The sequence below is a fragment of the Penicillium oxalicum genome, chromosome V (genome assembly GCF_001723175.1).
Source record: "Penicillium oxalicum strain HP7-1 chromosome V, whole genome shotgun sequence".
NCBI lineage: Eukaryota > Fungi > Ascomycota > Eurotiomycetes > Eurotiales > Aspergillaceae > Penicillium > Penicillium oxalicum.
Window position 1 is genome coordinate 462,800 of NC_064654.1, and position 19,820 is coordinate 482,619.

The 19,820-nt window shown below is 50.2% G+C and overlaps 8 protein-coding genes across 8 annotated transcripts; 6 read left to right on the forward strand and 2 right to left on the reverse strand.

Moving 5' to 3' along the window:
• Positions 1-2,760: 2,760 nt before the first annotated feature.
• POX_e06291 (uncharacterized protein) lies at positions 2,761-3,258 on the forward strand (the record flags this gene model as incomplete). The annotated part of the gene is made up of 2 exons (XM_050115115.1): positions 2,761-2,862; positions 3,076-3,258. The coding sequence occupies 2 exons, from the start codon at positions 2,761-2,763 to the stop codon at positions 3,256-3,258; spliced, it is 285 nt and encodes a 94-aa protein (XP_049967575.1).
• A 1,251-nt stretch (positions 3,259-4,509) lies between these two features.
• On the forward strand, positions 4,510-6,042 carry POX_e06292 (Serine/threonine-protein kinase hal4; the record flags this gene model as incomplete). The annotated part of the gene is made up of 1 exon (XM_050115116.1): positions 4,510-6,042. The coding sequence occupies one exon, from the start codon at positions 4,510-4,512 to the stop codon at positions 6,040-6,042; it is 1,533 nt and encodes a 510-aa protein (XP_049967576.1).
• A 2,828-nt stretch (positions 6,043-8,870) lies between these two features.
• On the reverse strand, positions 8,871-9,017 carry POX_e06293 (uncharacterized protein; the record flags this gene model as incomplete). The annotated part of the gene is made up of 1 exon (XM_050115117.1): positions 8,871-9,017. One exon carries the CDS (start codon positions 9,015-9,017, stop codon positions 8,871-8,873), a length of 147 nt encoding a protein of 48 aa, XP_049967577.1.
• Positions 9,018-10,881: 1,864 nt separating this feature from the next.
• Positions 10,882-11,610, forward strand: POX_e06294 (uncharacterized protein; the record flags this gene model as incomplete). Its single annotated transcript, XM_050115118.1, has 1 exon — positions 10,882-11,610. The coding sequence occupies one exon, from the start codon at positions 10,882-10,884 to the stop codon at positions 11,608-11,610; it is 729 nt and encodes a 242-aa protein (XP_049967578.1).
• A 1,779-nt stretch (positions 11,611-13,389) lies between these two features.
• On the forward strand, positions 13,390-14,098 carry POX_e06296 (uncharacterized protein; the record flags this gene model as incomplete). Its single annotated transcript, XM_050115119.1, has 3 exons — positions 13,390-13,435; positions 13,504-13,623; positions 13,914-14,098. 3 exons carry the CDS (start codon positions 13,390-13,392, stop codon positions 14,096-14,098), a joined length of 351 nt encoding a protein of 116 aa, XP_049967579.1.
• Positions 14,099-14,854: 756 nt separating this feature from the next.
• On the forward strand, positions 14,855-15,972 carry POX_e06297 (Stress protein DDR48; the record flags this gene model as incomplete). The annotated part of the gene is made up of 2 exons (XM_050115120.1): positions 14,855-14,875; positions 14,965-15,972. The coding sequence occupies 2 exons, from the start codon at positions 14,855-14,857 to the stop codon at positions 15,970-15,972; spliced, it is 1,029 nt and encodes a 342-aa protein (XP_049967580.1).
• An 877-nt stretch (positions 15,973-16,849) lies between these two features.
• Positions 16,850-18,183, forward strand: POX_e06298 (Protein hob3; the record flags this gene model as incomplete). The annotated part of the gene is made up of 6 exons (XM_050115121.1): positions 16,850-17,010; positions 17,074-17,223; positions 17,329-17,402; positions 17,478-17,625; positions 17,728-18,001; positions 18,076-18,183. The coding sequence occupies 6 exons, from the start codon at positions 16,850-16,852 to the stop codon at positions 18,181-18,183; spliced, it is 915 nt and encodes a 304-aa protein (XP_049967581.1).
• A 650-nt stretch (positions 18,184-18,833) lies between these two features.
• POX_e06299 (uncharacterized protein) lies at positions 18,834-19,538 on the reverse strand (the record flags this gene model as incomplete). Its single annotated transcript, XM_050115122.1, has 1 exon — positions 18,834-19,538. One exon carries the CDS (start codon positions 19,536-19,538, stop codon positions 18,834-18,836), a length of 705 nt encoding a protein of 234 aa, XP_049967582.1.
• Between the last annotated feature and the right edge of the window lie 282 nt (positions 19,539-19,820).

Consider the following 19,820-nt stretch of genomic DNA (forward strand, 5'->3'; position numbering starts at 1 on the left):
TGGGAATGGCTTGCGTCGGCCCAGAGTCCTGGTGTCCTTGTTGGAAATCAGTACGTAGTTCTTTTTATTTCCTCCTCTGCTTTGTGATCTGACAGAATATCCGTCATATTACACCTTCTCTAAGCGGAAGACAGCTACTCTCGAAGGGTTGGCGATCGCGATGTCTTGGCGGCTGATCCGTCATGATTTTTGGCGGGGGCTGTGTAACCCCCTCCTTTATAATGAGGGATTTGAGCAAGAGCGAATGGCCGATAAGCATGTGCAGTTGCGGTAGATATGTCTCGTCACTTTTGAACAAGTATTGGGGCGGATCGTTAATTTTGATATTGTGATTTTGCTTTGGCAAGTACCTGGGTATTTCCAGCATTGAGATTTAAAACCTCATCTGATAGGGGGGAGCTCGTGGTAAAGTATGAGTACATGCCATGTGGGCTTTGAATCTGAACTCGAATTTATCGACTCTTCCAAGCGTTGGCCACGAGGGATTTACATAGACTGGTGGATCACACGGTGTTCTGTCAGATCTGTTTTAAGTCAGACACGTCTGATAGGCAAAGCTATCGACCGAGCAATGAATGCGCTACATGTTCAGTGTTAAGGAGGTTGGAACGCGTCCTCAAATGACAATCAATGATATTGACTGTTTCTCTTGCCAACCCCATCAAGAGCTGTACACTATTCATGAGAGCGATCGCACCGTTCACCTATTTGCTCTCTCGACCAAACTGTATTCCCGGGCACCAAGTGCGATATAGGACGGAGTTTCCATGTATGCTCAATGCACCACCCCCTCATCGGAGTACTTGACCAGCACAGGACAAGTGTCCCTGTCGACGCCACAAGATGTACCCGAGGCACTGGCTCATCCTGGCAAGGCGGGGCTGCGATCGAATCACAACTCCGCCGTGCGAGAATGCAGGCGCCGTGCACAGCCTCACTAATGTCCGGGCCATATGCTCGGCATCCAAATCGTGGCGGGTTGACTCAAGTATCATGTTTCAGAAAAAGCAGCACTGGAGAAAGGCAAGCAACCACCCTCCCAAGAAATTTGGGACACACATTGCAAGTCGAAGCAGGTTCTCAGAGAACCGTATCACACGATCCACTTACATCTAGTATCCACTGCTGGATCTTGATGGTATGATGATATTTGTCATCTGCCGGATTTCATGGAATCTTGACGTTATCAACACGGTTACTTCAAGGTTTTGGGAAACGACGTCACTGGAATGGGCCCCGCCCTCCCCAGTCCACAAGAAGTCGGGAGCTCTGCTCACAGCAACTCCAACCCGTCCCCTCAAATGAACATGGGAAATATGGATATTGATGAAATTTTGTAACCAATTCAGTCACTCGCGGCTCATCGTCATATCTGAATATGCGGTCATCAATTTTAAGGCCCGCAGGACTTGGGGGCCGAGGACCAGGGGCATATCTGACGGGAAAGAGGCGCGCTGTGCTACGACTGGAGTGAGTCTACATATAGGAACCGTGCAGTTGTGGGGACGTCATCAAGGAACCTGTCCATCAACGTTCAGAATTGCAGAGGCAACGTAAGAAAAAGGCACGGGCCCGCATCGTTGAGTGCTTGGCTCTTTGGTGGGTATGGAAAATGTAGGGCTGCTGGTGGTGCTGATGTAAGTACCAGACTCCCATCCTCGGGAGCTCCACTGCCACCGGTTAGAAGATACCTCATCAGTGGATGCAGTCAAGAGTAGGATGACACAGTATGAGATGCCAGGTGGTAGGCACAAAAAGGGAATGGGCTTGATGATGGTACAACACACCGGCGGTGTTTGTTTTCCCCCCGGCTTAGAAGAGCACTGCTGCGAAGGAGTTTCATAGCGAAGACTACGCAGTGTGCAGCGCGTTCCTTTCTGATCCTTTCTGATAGAAGAAGACAAATGGCTCACTGTACCAGCCAAGTCTCCATGGAGTCCATATGGTTGCCAGGTGGTAGGTACAGAGTACATGGCAGCACTAGCCGAAGATTAACTAGTTGCAGAGAGTACCGGGACTGCCGTTCACATTACAGTATACGTCCTCGACGTAGAGAGGGACTCCGACGGAACCGACAGTCTGCATCGTCAACTGGTTTCTCATCTCCCCGCTCCTCCTTCGTCCTGCTCTCGGTCTCCGACTATCCATCTTGTCCAGAGTCCACCGCAATGCTGCTGGAACTGACGAGGAATTCTTTTTTTTGGTTAATGCTTGCTTGTACCGCACTTGGTATCGTGCACTCGTTCTCGTAAGCCTACTGGTTGGTACATCGGTATTATTCGGCCCTCGTTACTGGTGTACCTGGCTTTCAAGGGCTCCCCCTCTTTCAGCCGAATTCACGTTTTGACACCTTTTCGTGGTGTGCCTGCAAAGAGACGCTGTAATTCCGCCCGCACTACACGGTAATAGTGAACCAGATGCATTCCCTGTACAATTCTCAAGGATCTGATGACGGTGTCAAAAGGCTATATTCGGGAACATGGTGATAATACGTATATCGAGGTCAATGCGAACCACGGAGTGCCGGAAACGCCAGGCCAGGGATGGTGAGCGGCGGCTATACTTGACTACGGAAGCAGCCGAGGACATCCTCTTGAGCGGTGGGCAAGGAGTACATCATGCTCGTCAATCACCACTCATGATCATCAGATCCATGCATACTGGAGGTTGCTCGGTACTTGTCAAGCCAGGAAAGATGTCGCATCCGGATTAAGACATGGTCGCAGGATAGCATCGGCTCCAACAAAATTGTTTTACAATATGCATACTCATCATGAAGATCGAGCATCAACGGCGCTTCTCGTGCAAATGGCCGATCTGATGGCTGACCAAAATGCCGTCTGGAAAGAATCTCTTCGAACAGTCAGTGGTGGTGGCAATCACAACTGAGGTGGTTCACCAAGCGGCGAGATTAGGTCATGTCCAAGCAAGGAGGCTGTGAGGGTGGATGAGAGGGGCGGGGGGTGAGATGATCGGGCGGGATCTGCTCAGTGGCAGATGACAATTAATAAGACCATATTGGAAATCCAGGGCTCTCTGACATGCGAGGCGAGATGGAACTGACAGCGGCCCCAGGAGGAAATGAAGAAGAACGCCAACGCTGGACAAGCGAGTGGTGCAGCGGTTGCGCAAAACTACCAAGCCTATCTGGGACGGTACTGTCAAGTGGTAATGCTTGAGTATGCCAGTAAGGTAACTTTTGCCATACACTTGACATACACAGAGGGGGCATCGTTACCAGAAGGCCCTGATCAGTAATGGGTTGATGACTGATTACTTGATTGGTGAGTCCTGCCACTCGCTGACCTCGGGAATCCGACTCAGCCTACGCCGTCTCGATTTCCTCCGATCTGGTTCGGTGTATCGAGTACTTTGGCGGGCAAGGACCCCATCCACCAAGCACGCGCAGGTTCCCCACACAACTCGTGTGGCTCATGCATGGCCTTCCAAGTACTTTCTACCTGCACTCCCACTCCCACGTCCTAGCACATTCTAGGGAGTCGTGGTCGCGGTCACGGCTGCTTTCCTCAGCCTTAATAATGTTCATGCATTCCACCCGGGTGGGAACGAGAAAATGGAAATTTGAAAAAAAAAAAGAGCAGGAAAAAAAATCCCCCAAAAATCAAAATCACCAATGATTCCCTAAACAACCTCGGATCACGTTTCCCTCCTAAATATTACATCGTTTGACCCCTATACCAGAGTAATGAATTAAACGATACTGTGTGCTTTTTCTCCCGCGGTAAATCGGTTTCACGTCGAAATCTCTCCCCCCCCCCTACTTGTTCCGCTGGCACTGTCGTAAGTATCGCCAGTTTTTATTCATCTTGTCGGCCACCTCCCCCCATTGCTTCCACTCTTCCTCCTTTTCTCTCCTCCCTTGGGCCATTTTCCCCTTGGAAGAATTCTTTAGCACAATCAACCTTCCCTTTCATTGTCTTGTGATTTGGACAATCCACCTGGATTTTCCTGGGTTGTGCTGGTTTTCCGGACCGATTTGACTCAGCTAGTAGTACAACCTTGGTTGCCTGCAAAGTCGCTTTCGTCACTTGTACACACTTGACTTGCCTCAGGCTGCCACAGGCGACTCACACCACCTTTTTTTCCCGTGGACCTCGACCCAACACCTCCTCCTCTCTTCTCCCTCTACAAGAAAACAGCGAGGTCTCACGAGCGATTCTGGTTGCAGTTCAGCAGCTTCTAGCTTCGTGCAGGCGTAGCTTGCTTCTTCACACATCTTTCTCCCTTCCCCTTTTCATCTTATCAACGTGGTCGTTGCTGTGAACTTTCTTCACCACGTCCCCTCTACTGCCCACTTCTTCCTCTTTTTTCCCTCTTTTCTTCCACTCCCTCCGAAGATCCACCGCACATGACTCCGCTTTCTCTCTCCCCTGTTCCGTCCGCAGTTTCCTCCGCCGCAGCTTCTCAACATTCAAACGACTCTCGAGATGCAGATCCTTCGGTAACCCGAGCCCTGGCGGGCATGAACATTTCCCCCCGAACGGGGATATGCAACCTCCGTCGGCTGCGCCGGCCTCGCCGGCCCCATCGGCCCACACGGCTACTCCCAGTACTAAAGCTTCTTCGAGAGGGGGCATGGCCTCTCGTCTGTCTCGCATGTTCTCCAGCTCGGGCAAACATGCCTTGACCCGGGACCATGATCCCAATCGTGATCTTTCCGACAGCAGCACTGAGAGCATCCAGCCGCAGAACAAAGAAAAACCCACTTCCAAACCCTCATCCCGCGCAAACTCACAGCCTTCCTCTCGCGCTCCTTCTCGTCAGCCCTCATTAAAGAATGAGCCCATTGATGGCCAGAAGAAGAAACCCGCCAGTACCAAAGACCAGAAAGACGGCGCTCAGCCACACAAACGATTCGAGGCGCTATCCGATGGAACCGGCTCCCACGTTCACCACCTTCGCAGTGCCCGTCGCCAGGAGAAACTCACCGATCTCCTACGAGACATGCTTGGCGGAGGCAGAAAGAAGGGCGAGGAGCACGCGGATGAGCAGCAGTTGTCTTTGATGTCGACCTGGATTGACCAGTTCAAGAGTGAACGTGACAAGCTGGCGTCTGACAAGAAGTGCGGACCGAACGCGACCGCTTCCCTGGTCGACAAGTACGGCAAGTGCCAGGAAGTCGTGGGTCGAGGAGCCTTTGGTATTGTCCGAATCTCCCACAAGGTCGACCCAACGGACTCAAAATGCGAACAACTCTACGCCGTCAAGGAGTTCCGTCGCCGACCCCAGGAGACCGCCAAGCGATATCAAAAGCGCCTCACTTCGGAGTTCTGCATCTCCTCATCCCTCCGCCACCCCAATGTCATTCACACGCTCGATCTGCTGCAAGACGCCAAGGGTGATTACTGTGAAGTCATGGAATACTGTGCAGGTGGCGATCTGTACACACTGATCCTGGCCGCCGGCAAGCTGGAAGTCGCGGAAGCCGACTGTTTCTTCAAGCAGTTGATGCGCGGCGTCGAGTATATGCACGAGATGGGTGTTGCGCATCGCGACCTGAAGCCCGAGAATCTGCTGCTTACTACACACGGTGCCTTGAAGATCACCGACTTTGGCAACGGCGAGTGCTTCCGTATGGCATGGGAGAAAGAAGCTCACATGACCGCCGGCCTGTGCGGCTCCGCCCCATATATCGCCCCCGAAGAATACATCGAGAAGGAGTTCGACCCCCGCGCCGTCGATCTCTGGGCCACCGGTGTGATCTACATGGCTATGAGAACCGGTCGACACCTGTGGCGGGTGGCGAACAAGGACGAAGATGAATTCTACCAGCGCTACCTGGAGGGTCGAAAGCATGAAGATGGTTATGCACCAATTGAGACATTGCATCGGGTAAGCATCTCCGTTGCTCATAGCATGCAGATCCCATCCACCGGGTGGAACCGTTATACTGACTCTCCGCTCTTCTTCCCCTGGTTTAGGCTCGTTGTCGAAATGTTATATACTCCATCTTGGATCCCAATCCATCTCGCCGCATCAACGCCTCACAAGTACTCAAGTCTGAGTGGGTCCGCCAAATAAAGCTGTGCAAGGCTGGTGAGGAAGGGTTCTAGGGAGACTCCGCCCCCTTCCCAAAAGCAAAAAAAAAAAACCAAAAGAGAACCCTGAGCACCTCTCAGGCTGAGTGAGGTATGGAATGGGCCTGTGATTTCGATGGGGTCGTGGCTTTCGGGATGACGGGTAGCTGCAGTGGGCGGGTGGATGAGGACGAGGACAAGGATTTGGAGCTTGCTCAAGAGTTGTCCTTTTGTTCTCTGGTATTCCACCTTAGCTGTCCCACTCAGGCAGGTTGTACCCTCATTAAGAATGATGAAACCATTATCATTTTTAATCGTTGTCCCCTCGATAACTCTCCCCTCCCCTTTCACTCCACTCCCCCTTTTCCCTCTCTCCCGTTCCTCCTCTTATCTTGGCATGATGATATGATCGACGTCTTTTTGAACTCCCCTTTGGATCGTCTGGATATAAGTTGTATTCTTCCCCATTCCGGAATGGTGTTCTATTGGTTGCGTTCTTGTGGTTCGATCGCTTTGGGGGCCTGCGACTTGATCTTTTTCCCTGCTTGGTGCACTTGGCCTTGATGTCCTTATGTTTTACCCTTCTTTCAGCAATAGAAGTGCCTGTGTGATTTTTCTCCCCCTCTGGTTTTTGATGGGACTCTGCATATGATGTCCACCTTTCATGTTCATGTTTATTACTTTTAGGATTCTTCTTTTTTTTCTCTCTCTCGCCCCCTCTCGCTTTTGGAGTTGGACTGGAGCTTTGCCATGGATTTCCACACGACAATGCAACGAAGACTCATGACTTTTCTTTTTTTCCCTTCTGCTTTTATGACTATTACTATTCTACTTTCTCGTCGGGGGATGCTTCTTTTAAGTTCACCACTGATAGCACATTCTCTATCCTCTTTTTGTTTTTCCCCCTTTCTTTCTTTTAGTGTATCGATTCACCAACTGGTTTTGGTTTTTACTTGCGTGTGAGCAGCGAGTTCTTTCAGTATTGATATTCAGCAGGGAGTTTGGTTCTTTTTTTTAGTTTCTCAAGGCCGGCTTTTGGACAAGAGCCCGCGATCCAATTGATGTTTTGAGCCTCTGCTTCTTTCATCTTGTTTCAACGGTCCGGGAGTAAGTCGGTGTATTCATGAAGGTATACTCGACTTTTCAAGGGCAAACGCTCACGTTGCCAGAGTTGATGGGACGGGACTGACCCCTTCCATTCCATTGCTACGTATGTACAGCTCGACGGCACTCGCTGTACACGATCTTCCCTGTATATAGTACACCTGCGCTCGGGACAAATGGATATCGTATCAATGATGGCTAAATCAAGTCAAAGCAGCGCACACTGTAAATGGCCCCATGAGCATACGGAGTTGGTTTCAAGTCATAAGAATATGTACCGTGAGCACCCAGGTAATTGCTACTGATACCTCGCTAGTTCACCCCAGCTCGCAAACGGGATGTCCCAGTCTCCTGTATGACCTACCAATCTAGACAAGAACTTTGACTGCACCGCGCGGACGGGAGCAGTACTGCAAAAAGCATAGTCGATCAAGGATGACCTCGTGCCAACGGAAGGGTTAACCTTGGACGGGAGGACTCGGGATCTGAGGTTCAAAACCAGCCTATGACCTTCTAAGAGACTAGGAGAGGTCCATGTGGAGATCGATAGGCTACCACATTCTACGGCTGTACATAGGGATAAGAGGTGTTATACAATAAAGATTCGACGAACCATGCTTTAGGCAGGGATGTAAAACGACTAGTAAGATCAGCCCTACAAGCCTCATTTGCGATAAGCCTCGGTGTAGCCCTGGTTATGCGCGACAGGCTCATGTGATTTGCTTTGCAGTAGCAGATCGGCTGTATAGCATATTGCTGTATAGTACAAAGTTTGTACTACAGAATCAAGTAACAAACAATCGATACATACACAGCGTATATGCAGGTTTGAATTTTTATTAGTACAATTTGTTCATCAAGTTTCAATCTACCTATAATAGATACTGTAGATGGAACAATAACAAAATTCAGGTACATACAGATGCTAAGTATAGGTAAATCCTTGATCTACCTTATTCACCGCTCCCTACAATACTCAACCAATTCACATCCTGATCATTTTCTAAAAGTACAAAAGGAAATACCAAGGTAAAGTATCAAACAAAGTGGATCTAAAACCCATCGGTCCTACTACCTTCCATTGTATGCCACAGTGCCACAGTACCAAACGGGTTAATAACATATGAAGACGAAAAAAAAAGCCACACGACTGCCCAGACTCAGTTCAAACCAGAAACCATCCCAAGACCTTCATTCGAGCCTCCACACCTGACTCAAAATGTTGACCGACTCTCCGAACTCGCTATCTAGCCTAGATTCTAGACCTCACTAGGTACCTCTGCCGAGCTTTTGGGGGGGAGAGGCTTCAAGACTAGGACCCAGCGCTAGGCATCTACATTCTTTTTTGCTCTGATATCCGAGTCTTGGCACTCGCGGATGGATACTCTATCAATATAGGTATCATTGTTCAGCATTAGTTTGCTTGGCAGTAGAGAGAGAGAGAGAGAGAGAGAGAGGGTGGGGGGGGAGGGGGGGGTAAAGGTTCGAGCTAGGCGCCGAGTCTAGGGTATCTCCACCAGACTTTTAGGTGGAGGCTTTAGTAAGGTACTCATGTATGCTGTGTAATGTAGGCGTGGGGTGGAGGTGGGTGGGGGTAGGTGTGACATGAAGTTCGTCGATATGAACTAGTAGGTCGTTCTTTTTTTTCTTTGGGGTGTCTATTTTACTTGAGCATAGGTGGGCCTTATGGTCCTGCATGTACATGGTTTTTTGGTCATGTTGCTACTGTTATACCTCGTTAGTGGTGGTACTTGGATATGTTCGATTGTATATGGACGGGGCGAGGTCATTGCGATAGCCCAATCCTACTTGAGAACGGGTGGTATATGGAGGTTGTCTAGGCCTACCTGATTTTTGGGTGAACTGGTCTTTCATGTCTTTTGTAGGTGTTTGATGTCTTTCCGAGTATGAAAGGAGATATTGTTGGCTGGAAAGAGGTGGGTAGTAATGGTATATCTCACTCTATCCATTAAGCACATTACCTGATCTATATATACCAAATACCGAATGTGGATAAGCTACAGTTGATATCGCGAGTTTACAGTTATCGAATGATACGGTGTTTACAAGGAAAAACCAATACTGAAAGATATCTAGATCTGCAACGAGATAAACCTTGTAAGGAATAATATGGCTTGCTACACTTGGATGTGAAACCGACGAGCATATTTCTGATTTCGATCATAGTGACTACAGATTCAATCTGCGTAGATTTCCCAGGATGCTGGACCAGCGTACAGACTTTTATTGACAGATGCAAGCACATTTACACGCAGATTGACCTAGATTTAGCTCTATATGGGAGCATATCGTCACATTAAAATAAGACTTTTCAATCTGCCCTTTCGGAAGAAGCCTCGCTTTGCATGTACCCATAGAGGCTCAAAGACTCCTTCCCCTGCTGTAAACCACCAAGAGCGCGGATACACAGTATATATTTCCCCTAGAAAGCAACGCATTCAAGCCAGAGTTTAGTTCCCATCTAGCTGAAGATGATCTCCCGCTTTTTCTTGTACAGCATACAAAGTTTGATGCGCGTAGAAAGAGAACTTGATATCGATGAACGCTGAAATTCTATTAGCTCCGTTTTAATCAAGCATAGACTATCCGGGACATGTTCACTGTAGGATTGAGTGAGATGTAGATAATTTCTTTTGCGAAAGAGCTATTATCAAGTGGGAGACTGATATCAACTTGGAATAGGCAGTCGCCAGATGAGAACTCTGGTATGAATTTGCTACTTGTACATTTTTGGTGTGACTCCACGGCAAGGCAAGGATTGCTTGTAGGGTTGATAGGTGGAGCTCGACTTTGTAAATGGAAGAAGCTTAGAATATAGGGTTATAATAGATACTAAGAAGAAAATATTTCATAAGTGGATACATATTGTTGTAATTCGATGAGCACAAACAAAGTATATATCTTGAAAGGGATCTTGTAAACGGACAGCCGCAACTCGGCAGCGCAATCGCTTCTCGCCATCCAAATTGAACCCTGTAGGTGAATCGTTAAATATTCACGAATTCAGGATATGATGCCAGTGATTCAGTCTAATCGTAGTAGGGTATTCGAGACCATTTCTCCGGATAGTCATAATGATATATCACAATGAAACCCCTGAGTTGACTCAAGATTGTTCTAGCAATCTTTGTGTATATTTCCAGGTCGATTCGGTTTCCCATTCATCATCGTTACTGTGAGAAGAGATGACAAAGCCGAATCTTTGTTTCTTGGCGAACGGCTGTCTTCTAGGTCAAAGATGTCTCAGGCTGAGGCATCTCACGGTGAATCATTGTTCGAGTCTGTGGAGAAACTGTCTAAACCAAGGGAGAAGATGAAATAATGAATCCCTGATATGTTGGAAAATCAACAAAGAAATCTCCTCCGAGGCCGAGTCCCGGCGAACAGCTAGTGGAGTGCGAGTTGCTCTGAACAAGCTTCAAACTCACAATACTTCAAAGCCAGGCTCCAGGGTATTCAGATCATGAATTTTATTCTTGTCCGTCAATGTGATGTACTATGGAGCCCGTGGTGTCGGCGATTTGGCTCGAGTGAACGTTCGAAAGGCCAATTGTCTCCTGTAGACGGGGAAGACTGAACTATTCATTCACAGCCATCTCCTGGCCTATAAAAGTCTCCAGAATCTCCATTTTTACTCCGAAAATCCATTTGAAATTTACAGGCTTGGCGCTCGCTTCTTTGAATTTTACGTTGTTCAGATCTAGTCCTCACCTTCAACATGGAGATTGCCCGCTTCAACGACGCTGCCATCACGATGGACCTCTGTCTCTGCGCAGCAGACATCAACTACGCAGTTATTGGAGGCCTCGCCATGACTCAACTATGCGAAGATCGTGAGACGAAAAGAATCGATTGCATTGCAATCGCCTCGCAATCGCAAGTCATCCATGCAGTCGATCACAACGTCGGTCTCGTTGTATTCACCCCCAAAGGTCGAGACGACTACCTTGACCTCGAATGGACGGATCTGGACAACGAGAATGACCCCGTCCCCCTTCGTATCTTTTGCTCGATCAATTCCGGTTCTCGCTCACGCCCACGCTTTCGACCGAAATACGTCCGGCCCAAGCAGCGTGAAGTCATTGGTGAAACATGCGGTTCAGGTACAGTCAACTTCCACACCCCAGTAGATTTGTTCAAGGCTTCACTTGCAGCCGCGGGGGATCGATGCAGTTTCTCTGACTTTTGGGATCTGAAATTTCTACTGGAGAGGTACGACGAAGAGATCGCGCCGCAACTCGGTCATATTGCGTTGGTCCATATCGGTCGTGCAATTCGACAACATCGAAACTTGGAGTATTTGTTTGAGGAGCTGGGGGTAGATGTTGCCAAGGCGAAGATTGCAGCAAAGAACTTTGTTCCGTTTAAGAATCCTCGTGGGAGTGACGACGATGACGCTCCAAAGGATTTATTCGATAAGTTGGGGGATATCTCGCCTTTTGATTAGGTGATGCGTTCGCGTTGCGATAGCAGTTTCCCTTTTTTCTTCTTCTTTCCACGAGGAATTTTTTGGATCAGGGATGGTGAGTGGCTCATTTCGGTTTTTATTAACGTTTTGCTTGTTTTTCATTTTCCCATCCGGTATCTGTGCCTCTCTTTCATGTTGAATGTTGTGAGTGAAAAAAAGCACGACCGAGAATTTCGTACGAATGCCATCCCTCGACTCTCCTTTGATCCGGGTACTTCTGTTACCCGATAAAATGCTTTTTCGTATATCAAATGACTCGGTAGATTGGATAAAAGGTGTATCTCTGATGACAACTGCACCCAAGCCAATCAGCAAGTCTCGACTGCCCGTCTGAGAGTCACTAATAGACAACGGCCTGTGTGTATGCCGATAGGCCTCGAAGAGGGTCTCTTCATCTGAGTCTCGTCATTGATTCACTCTGTCTGTTTAGCCAGGATTTGGTATTCCTCAAAGATGTGCCCTACTCGAAGCTGCGGTATCAATTCGGAATCCTCAATGACGGAGGGCAAGGTATAGTCTCAGTCTTGTTTGCGTCCAGGATCGCTCAAGCAAGAGTGGAACCGACAAAAGCGTCACCGCAGGGTGCTCGTCGAGAGATTGCACATCTGTTCGATATTGAATCCATCGAGTCAGATCTTGGAAGAAAAGAAAACTGTAATTTCTCGGCGACCTTCTCTTCGACTTTTTTCTTTGTTCGTTCACGTAGACCAAGTATCAGAAATGTCTCGACAAAGTCATTATGTATTGCAGCCCTTTGAATCGGGGCTGGTAAACGATGCGGGATTTTGATTTTTAAAACAGTACTGGTCAATTCAAACCATAAAGGTTTTAGAATACTCAGCTGGTCGATCGTGTAACAAACTCAAGAATGGGCATCGTGGGGTTGTTGACGCTTCAACTCCGGTCCTCCGATAGTAGTCACGAGGCCGTACAAATTGTGGCTGAACTCCACACTGTGGCTGAGTGCGGCTGAGCTTCTCCACTTGGTCCAGTTTAGGGATGCAGCTCAGGTCGGAGTATCGGCCGGGTAGGTCAATACCGTACATGACTGTGCACGCTGCACGCTGCACGCTGCAGCCATGTGTCTCCTGAACGAATCCAGGGGGTGAAATCCACACCACGTGCGGTGTTGGTTCGTGGCAAAAGTGGGACTTGGTGAGTGAATAGTAACACTGGCTAGTTACTAGTAGCTTATGGTCAGTATTTCTGGTGAGGACTGAAGTCTCCCCTTTGCAGATGACTGATGAAAATCGCCACTGGTCTCGAACTGGGCCAAAGGAGCCGAGGGGAGTATGTTTGGCAAGCTGATACCGAACCTGTGAACCCATCCCCGGATCTCGGACAAGAATTCTTCCATGCATGGCGGGGGTCGATGCTGTGCTTAGATTCTACCCGGTGATTCGTTCGCTGCGCGCAAGGATCGACATTGTGTTTTTGGGATCTTTGGGCGTTTGTCTTGTCTGTCCTCCGTACGTACCAGATATCACGAAGGATTTGAGCCCCCTGACCATCGAAACAACAAGGCAACAACAAGGATCAATCTGGCAGGCGGGGTTCACGTAATCCCATTTCTACCTTTCAAAGTCAGTCCAGATCCGTCCTTGCCAAGGTGCGTTTGACACTTGACAGAGTGGCGTCCTGGTGGCTCTGAGCTAGATATCAGCGTGGCGAGGACCATCTCTGTCCACGGCCCCCCCTTTCCCCCTCTTTTTGACCCGTCAGCGCCACATTATCGGTCATTGCCTCTATACACAGGAGATGGGTGTCAGCTATATCGACGTGGATGATGACATGTTGCTCCCATGTAAGTCGCTCTGTTGGGTAATCCGCCCCCGGTGAGGTTGTCGGCGATCTGACCCTGATCGGTCATAGCCGAGGGACAAGCTTTGGTGCAAGGTGGTTCACAGGATGACATCAGGACGCATACGGTCTTCCCCCGCGATGCGCAGGTCGAGCTCGGTGAAGAGAGAGAGAGTCTGGTAGAAAGCTACGGTAGGACAGTATGGATGGTTTTCAGGCGTATCCTGTCCTCAGTCACCAGGATCTACACTGGCATCGGAGACATATTGCAGTGCGGTCCTTTTTTTTTCTGCTTCTCACAATAAGTGACGATGGCTCCCCCATCGGGCGCAGCATTCAAATAGTTCGGAGGTCAAGTGGGGTGGTGGGGTGGGTATAGCATGTACCATGGGTTTATGGAAAGGGACAATCGTCCTGTGCATCACAGTAGGCGAGATGACTTGGGGAGGAGTCCTGTACTGGGAGGTCACTCTCCCGACTAGGCGAGACTTTGCGATCTGAGATGCGGCCGCTTCTACAGGAGCGCTGGAGGTCAGATGCACCAGAGTACATCTCAGACTGGGCTCAAAGGGAGACTCGACCTGGTGTCTCGATCTCCTCAGTGAGCCCAAGCGGCGAGACTCTCAGCACTTCATCCGGAACGGAAAAGAGCCAAGACCCCGCATAGTCCATCTGGTTAATCCCATTGCCCAATGATGACGAGAACTCAATCGATGTTTAGCTACCAGGCGGCAGGCCCCAATATCGCATCCAGAGCTTGGCACCAAGGTGGCCATCTCTATGCCGCACTGGTCGTGGAGGGTCTAGATGCCAACGAGGGGGACTTGGGGGAGAAGAAGAGGCACTGAGCGTTGGCTCTGAGATCCCCTTCTCCCTTCTCGGTGTTCGAGTGCTGACCGGTGTCGTGATTGTGGTTGATATGGGTGTTATCCTTCCTCTTCACCTCAGCTGGATCCGACGGCGATCGGTTGCACTGGACACCTTGACTCCACCTATGAACGACTGCGCGGTAAACTCAAAAAGGAGTCGGAGAGGGGCAACAACACCGGCGAGAAACACCCAAGCACGCCATTGACTGGACGCCAGTTCGGACTTTAAGGTATCGTAGTACATGCCATGTACATGGGACCATAACACTGATGATGATACCCCTGTACCGGATCATACCAGACCATCGTATCCGAGACCCATTGCCCCTCGTCACCGGTCCAGCCCGCTCTCTACGAGCTCTGGTGGCTTGGCCACTCGGTCATGCCCTTTCCCCCTCCCTCCACCATCGTGCTAGCGGAGGCATCTCATCTCGTAGTATGAACGATGGAAAGCTTAAATAGCTCATCCCCCACACCAGGAGCGTGTCTCTAGAACCATCTTCTCTTTTTTTTTCTCCTCACACCACAAATTGACACTCCTCCTGCTATCCATCATGTCTTACAACGACAACGACGTAAGTGTACACCCTCTCTCCTCCTTTGCCGACTCCTTCCTCGTTCCTCCTGACTCGACCTGGACTGCCCTCGCTAATTCCTTGCTCAGCGCTCCTACGGCTCGGGAGGTAACGACTCCTACGGCTCGTCTAACAATGATTCGTATGGTTCCTCGGGCCGCAACAACGACTCGTACGGATCTTCCAACAACAACAGCGACTCGTATGGCAGCTCCAATAATGATTCTTACGGATCGTCTGGACGCAACAATGACTCCTACGGTTCTTCCTCGAACAACAACAACGACTCCTACGGCTCCTCCAACAAGAGTGACTCGTATGGTAGCTCCAACAAGAACAGTGGCTCTTACGGAAGCTCCAACAACGACTCCTACGGTTCTTCCTCGAACAACAACAACGACTCGTACGGAAGCTCCAACAAGAAGGACACCTACGGCAGCTCCAACAATGATTCCTACGGTTCCTCCAACATGACTCTTACCGAGTCTTCCAACAAGAAGGACACCTACGGTAGCTCCAACAACGATTCCTACGGTTCCTCCAACAATGACTCTTACGGGTCTTCCAACAAGAAGGACACCTACGGTAGCTCCAACAACGACTCCTACGGTTCCTCCAACAACGACTCCTACGGTTCCTCCAACAAGAAGGACACCTACGGTAGCTCCAACAACGACTCCTACGGTTCCTCCAACAATGACTCCTACGGTTCCTCCAACAAGAAGGACTCCTACGGTTCCTCCAACAACGACTCCTACGGTAGCTCCAACAATGACTCCTACGGTTCGTCCAACAAGAAGGACACCTACGGTAGCTCCAACAACGACTCCTACGGTTCCTCCAACAATGACTCTTACGGATCTTCCAACAACGACTCCTACGGCTCCTCCAAGAATGACTCGTACGGTGGATCCTCGTACGACAACGACAACGACAACTCCTACGGTTCGTCGGGCCGAAACAACAACTCTTCCAACCGAGGCGGTGACAGCACCCTTGGAAAGGTCCTGGAGAAGGCTGGTGACTTGTTGAACAACAGCTCTCTGCAGGAGCGTGGCGCTGAGCGTCGGGAGAAGAAGCGTGATGACGACTATTAAACGTTTCCATCAGGAAAGGAATCGGGTGCTCTGTTGTACATATGATTTTACTGTTTCTTGTGCGGTAATTCAAATCAAATCAGTTCATGTGTTGGTCGACGACCGTGTTCACTCGAGTAGATCTACAAGCGGTAGTGTGGGAAAGCCCGTTCGACGGAACGTCCCTGCAATCCCGTAGAAGCAGTCGGCATTGGCGATCTATCGTTGCAGTTTGGACTCCACACGTGCACGTGCACGTGAAGCCTGCGCCCTGTGGTTCGAGTGTCAGAATCCCGAGCCAGGACAAGATGGGGGACGTTAGCTCTCAGGGCAGCTCATACGGCTCATGCATGACCATAAGTTGCCCTTATCCCTGGTCCGAGGTGACTGGATGAGTATAGTTCTCTCATGTGCGCACAAATCAATCTCGATATTCTGTATTGTTCGACATCCCTCAAATTTCATAGCGAACATGATCATTCCACACCATCTTCTCGAGACAGTAGTTAATCCAGGTACAATCCAGCCGCGCCCGACCATTCCCGCTTTCAGCCTCTGATGACGTAACCGCTCGATCCGACTCCTCTGACTAAGCAGGTCCACGGGCAACCGGGGGCCGAAACGGACGGGGCACAGCCACAGCCCGCCGTAAGGCAGACAACTTGCCCTCCACGCTGCGACCGAACTGACGTGGGTGGGAAACTGGATCGAACAGGCACCAACCACATTCTCTTCTTCTAATTTCCACCGTCGCAAGGGCTACCGCGCCAGTTACTGCTCTCGATCAGAGATCCCGGGTACTGAACACATACAGACACCCCATAGTCACCTCAATCGACTCGCATCTCTTGACTCCCATTGTTTCATTCTCCCTAGGGCATTTCCTGAAGCTGTCGCCATGTCGTGGGCAGGTATTGTTTCACCTTCCCCGCCAAAGGCTCATCAAAACATGGTCGCGATCGAACCAATACCATCGACCAAAGTGCTGACGAGGTCATGGACACGCAGGATTCAAGAAAAATGTCAACCGCGCAACAACGCAGGTGATGATGAAGACGGGTACGTGACGGGGGAAAGACTACCCCGCAAAGGAAGCTTTGCGGAATGAGACTTGCTCGGAAGGCTCCGCGCCGCACAGAGGAAACGCTCAGCGATTATCAAGACGATTGCTGTTTTTGAGCTCTCTCATTCCCAGATACTAATTCATGACTTTGGAATTCCCTTAGGGCACGTCGAACGGACAAATGACCGAGACTATGAAATCGAGGAGCGGTAAGTCATCGTCCTGCCGTGAGCGTCAGGCGAGTTGGGGAAGGGGGATAGAACCCTTCTACGATGGATGGACATGGTCGCTGATCGAGATGTTTCAACAAATAGTCGATACCGGACAATGGAGGCTGCGGCCACTCGGCTGCAAAAAGAGGCTAAGGGGTACTTGGATTCATTGCGAGGTGCGTTGGCAAGCGTAAAGCACCTGATCATAGTCGGGGGATACTGACTCTGTTTTTTTTTTTGGCCTATTGTAGCTATGACTGCCTCTCAGATGCGCATTGCGGAGACTATTGACGCCTTCTATGGCGATGCCGGTACTCGTGACGGTGTGAGTCGAAGCTACAGACAAGCTGTGGAAGATCTTGATGCGGAGACGATCAAGGCCCTGGATGGCCCTTATCGGTATGTTTCTTTACTTGTCTAATTGAGCGATTGACGGGAGAATAAAGAGAGAAAAGAGAAAGACGGAAACGGGGCAACAAGCTAACACTGGCCAAATTTCAGGACAACCGTTCTCGATCCCATCTCCCGCTTCTGCGCCTACTTCCCCGACGTCAACGAATGTATCAAGAAGCGTAATCACAAGCTGCTCGACTACGACGCCATGCGTGCCAAGGTCAAGCGCCTGGTGGAAAAGCCCGATAAGGATGCGTCCAAGCTGCCCCGGACCGAGCGCGAAACCGAGCTCGCCAAACAAGCCTATGAACAGCTGAACGAACAACTGTTCACCGAGAGCTCCCGCAGCTCATCGATCTCCGTGTCCCCTACCTGGATCCGAGTTTCGAAGCCTTGGTCAAGATTCAACTGCGGTTCTGTGCCGAGGCATACTCACGGATGGCGCAAGTGCAACAGTACCTGGACGCAGAGACGAGAGATCAGTATGCCCGGGGTGACCTGGATAACCGGGTCGAGGAGGTCTTGCAGGAGATTCGGGAATTGAGCATTGCCGGCACTGTTTGAGCAAGTTGTGTACTTCGGAGGGGGGGAGTTACCTATAATTTGCATAATAGACGGGGCTTTTGGAAGCCTTTCAGTCGACCCTTTTTTTTTTCTCTCTTTTGTCTTCGTTTCTTGTTTCAACTTCTGATCATCTCATGTCCTCGTCTCCAAGGCTGGTGGGGATTTCTGTACTCGAAGTTTGAGTGATCTCATTTATGCAACGTTTGATCGTGTTACCACCGTGACGATAATCCATGGCGTCTCACGCGACGAGTTCTTCTGCCACCCGAACATCATACCATCTTGCGGTTCTGCGTACGAACTTGATTGCTTTCTCCAATGTTCTTTTTTGTAACAACAACGGCTCATGTTCCATTGAGATTCTCTTTTTTTTTCAGGTCAATTCAGATCCGCGCAATATCAAATGCGTCGAAAAAAAAGTCCCAAATCATGAGGCTAACAAAATGAATGCTTCCGTAATGATCTCGCTGCGCAATGTGTTGGGTATTCGCTGGTTTTATAGCACAAATTGTCTAATAAGGAAACAGTCAAAACACGCACTCGACCAGCCAACGAATGGATCTCTCCAGGCTCGAGATCTAGTCAAAACAGAACAAACGGATGTCCAACAGAAACCGGAAAAAGAAAAACAAGATTGATAGATCAAGTAATCAACCGACTCGGAACATCTCCTCCTCCAAAACGTCCACCACACTTTCCGCCGCCCTCGCCACCGCATCCAATTCCCTCCCTTCCATCTCCCTCAACACATAATCCGCCACTGCATCCTTTTCCCTCCCCGCAGGTCTCCCAATCCCAATTCCCACTCTCAACACATCCAAGTCCCTCGGTAACCCATCCTCCTTCGATCCACGCTTCATCGCACCCGTCACCATCCCCCGTCCCGACCCCCCATTCGCACCCGACTTGGACTTGGCCGGAAACAACCCTTTCCCCTTCAACGTCTCCAACACACTAATCAGCCCCCGATGTCCTCTTAGACTCGCACTCTCGGGCCCGCCGCGCTTCACACGCACTTTGCCCAATGGTGCTTCGAGCTCGTCGTGCAGAAGAACCAGTGTAGCGGGGTATCCGACGCCGGTGGTGCGGGGGGGAAGATCGAGCGCGAGGGTGTCTCGGCCCGCGAGCCATTTTTGCATCGTTTTGACGACTTTGGGCCCGGAGATGTTCATGAGAGAGGGGCTGTAGAAGGTGGTGTAGAGGGGGGACGTGGTGGGGTTCATGCGGGCGCGGAGATGGGGGGTGAGCGAGTCGAGGAGGATGTGGCCGGCGCTGTGGCGGGTTGTTCGGTAGGGGGCGGGATTGCCGATGGAGGCGATGTAGAGGAGGCGTTGGGGTGGGTGGGGAGAAGTCATGGTTGTGGTAGTTGTTGTTGATGGTGGTAGTGGATTGATTTTGGGTTGGAGGGGAATGTTGGGTTCGATTTGAGTGTCGGGCGAGAGGATGGGTGGGTGGGATAGATTCATGTATGTACGGCCCGGTGTATTGGTGCGATGGCGGTGGTGATTCGGTCTGTTGAATGAATGTCGAGGGAGGATGAGGAGGAGGAGTATGTTGGGGGGGGGGGGGGGGGGGGATTGGGGGCTTCGTTGTAGTCGGCGACAAAGATCGGGTGTATATACTGCGGCCGAGGCGCA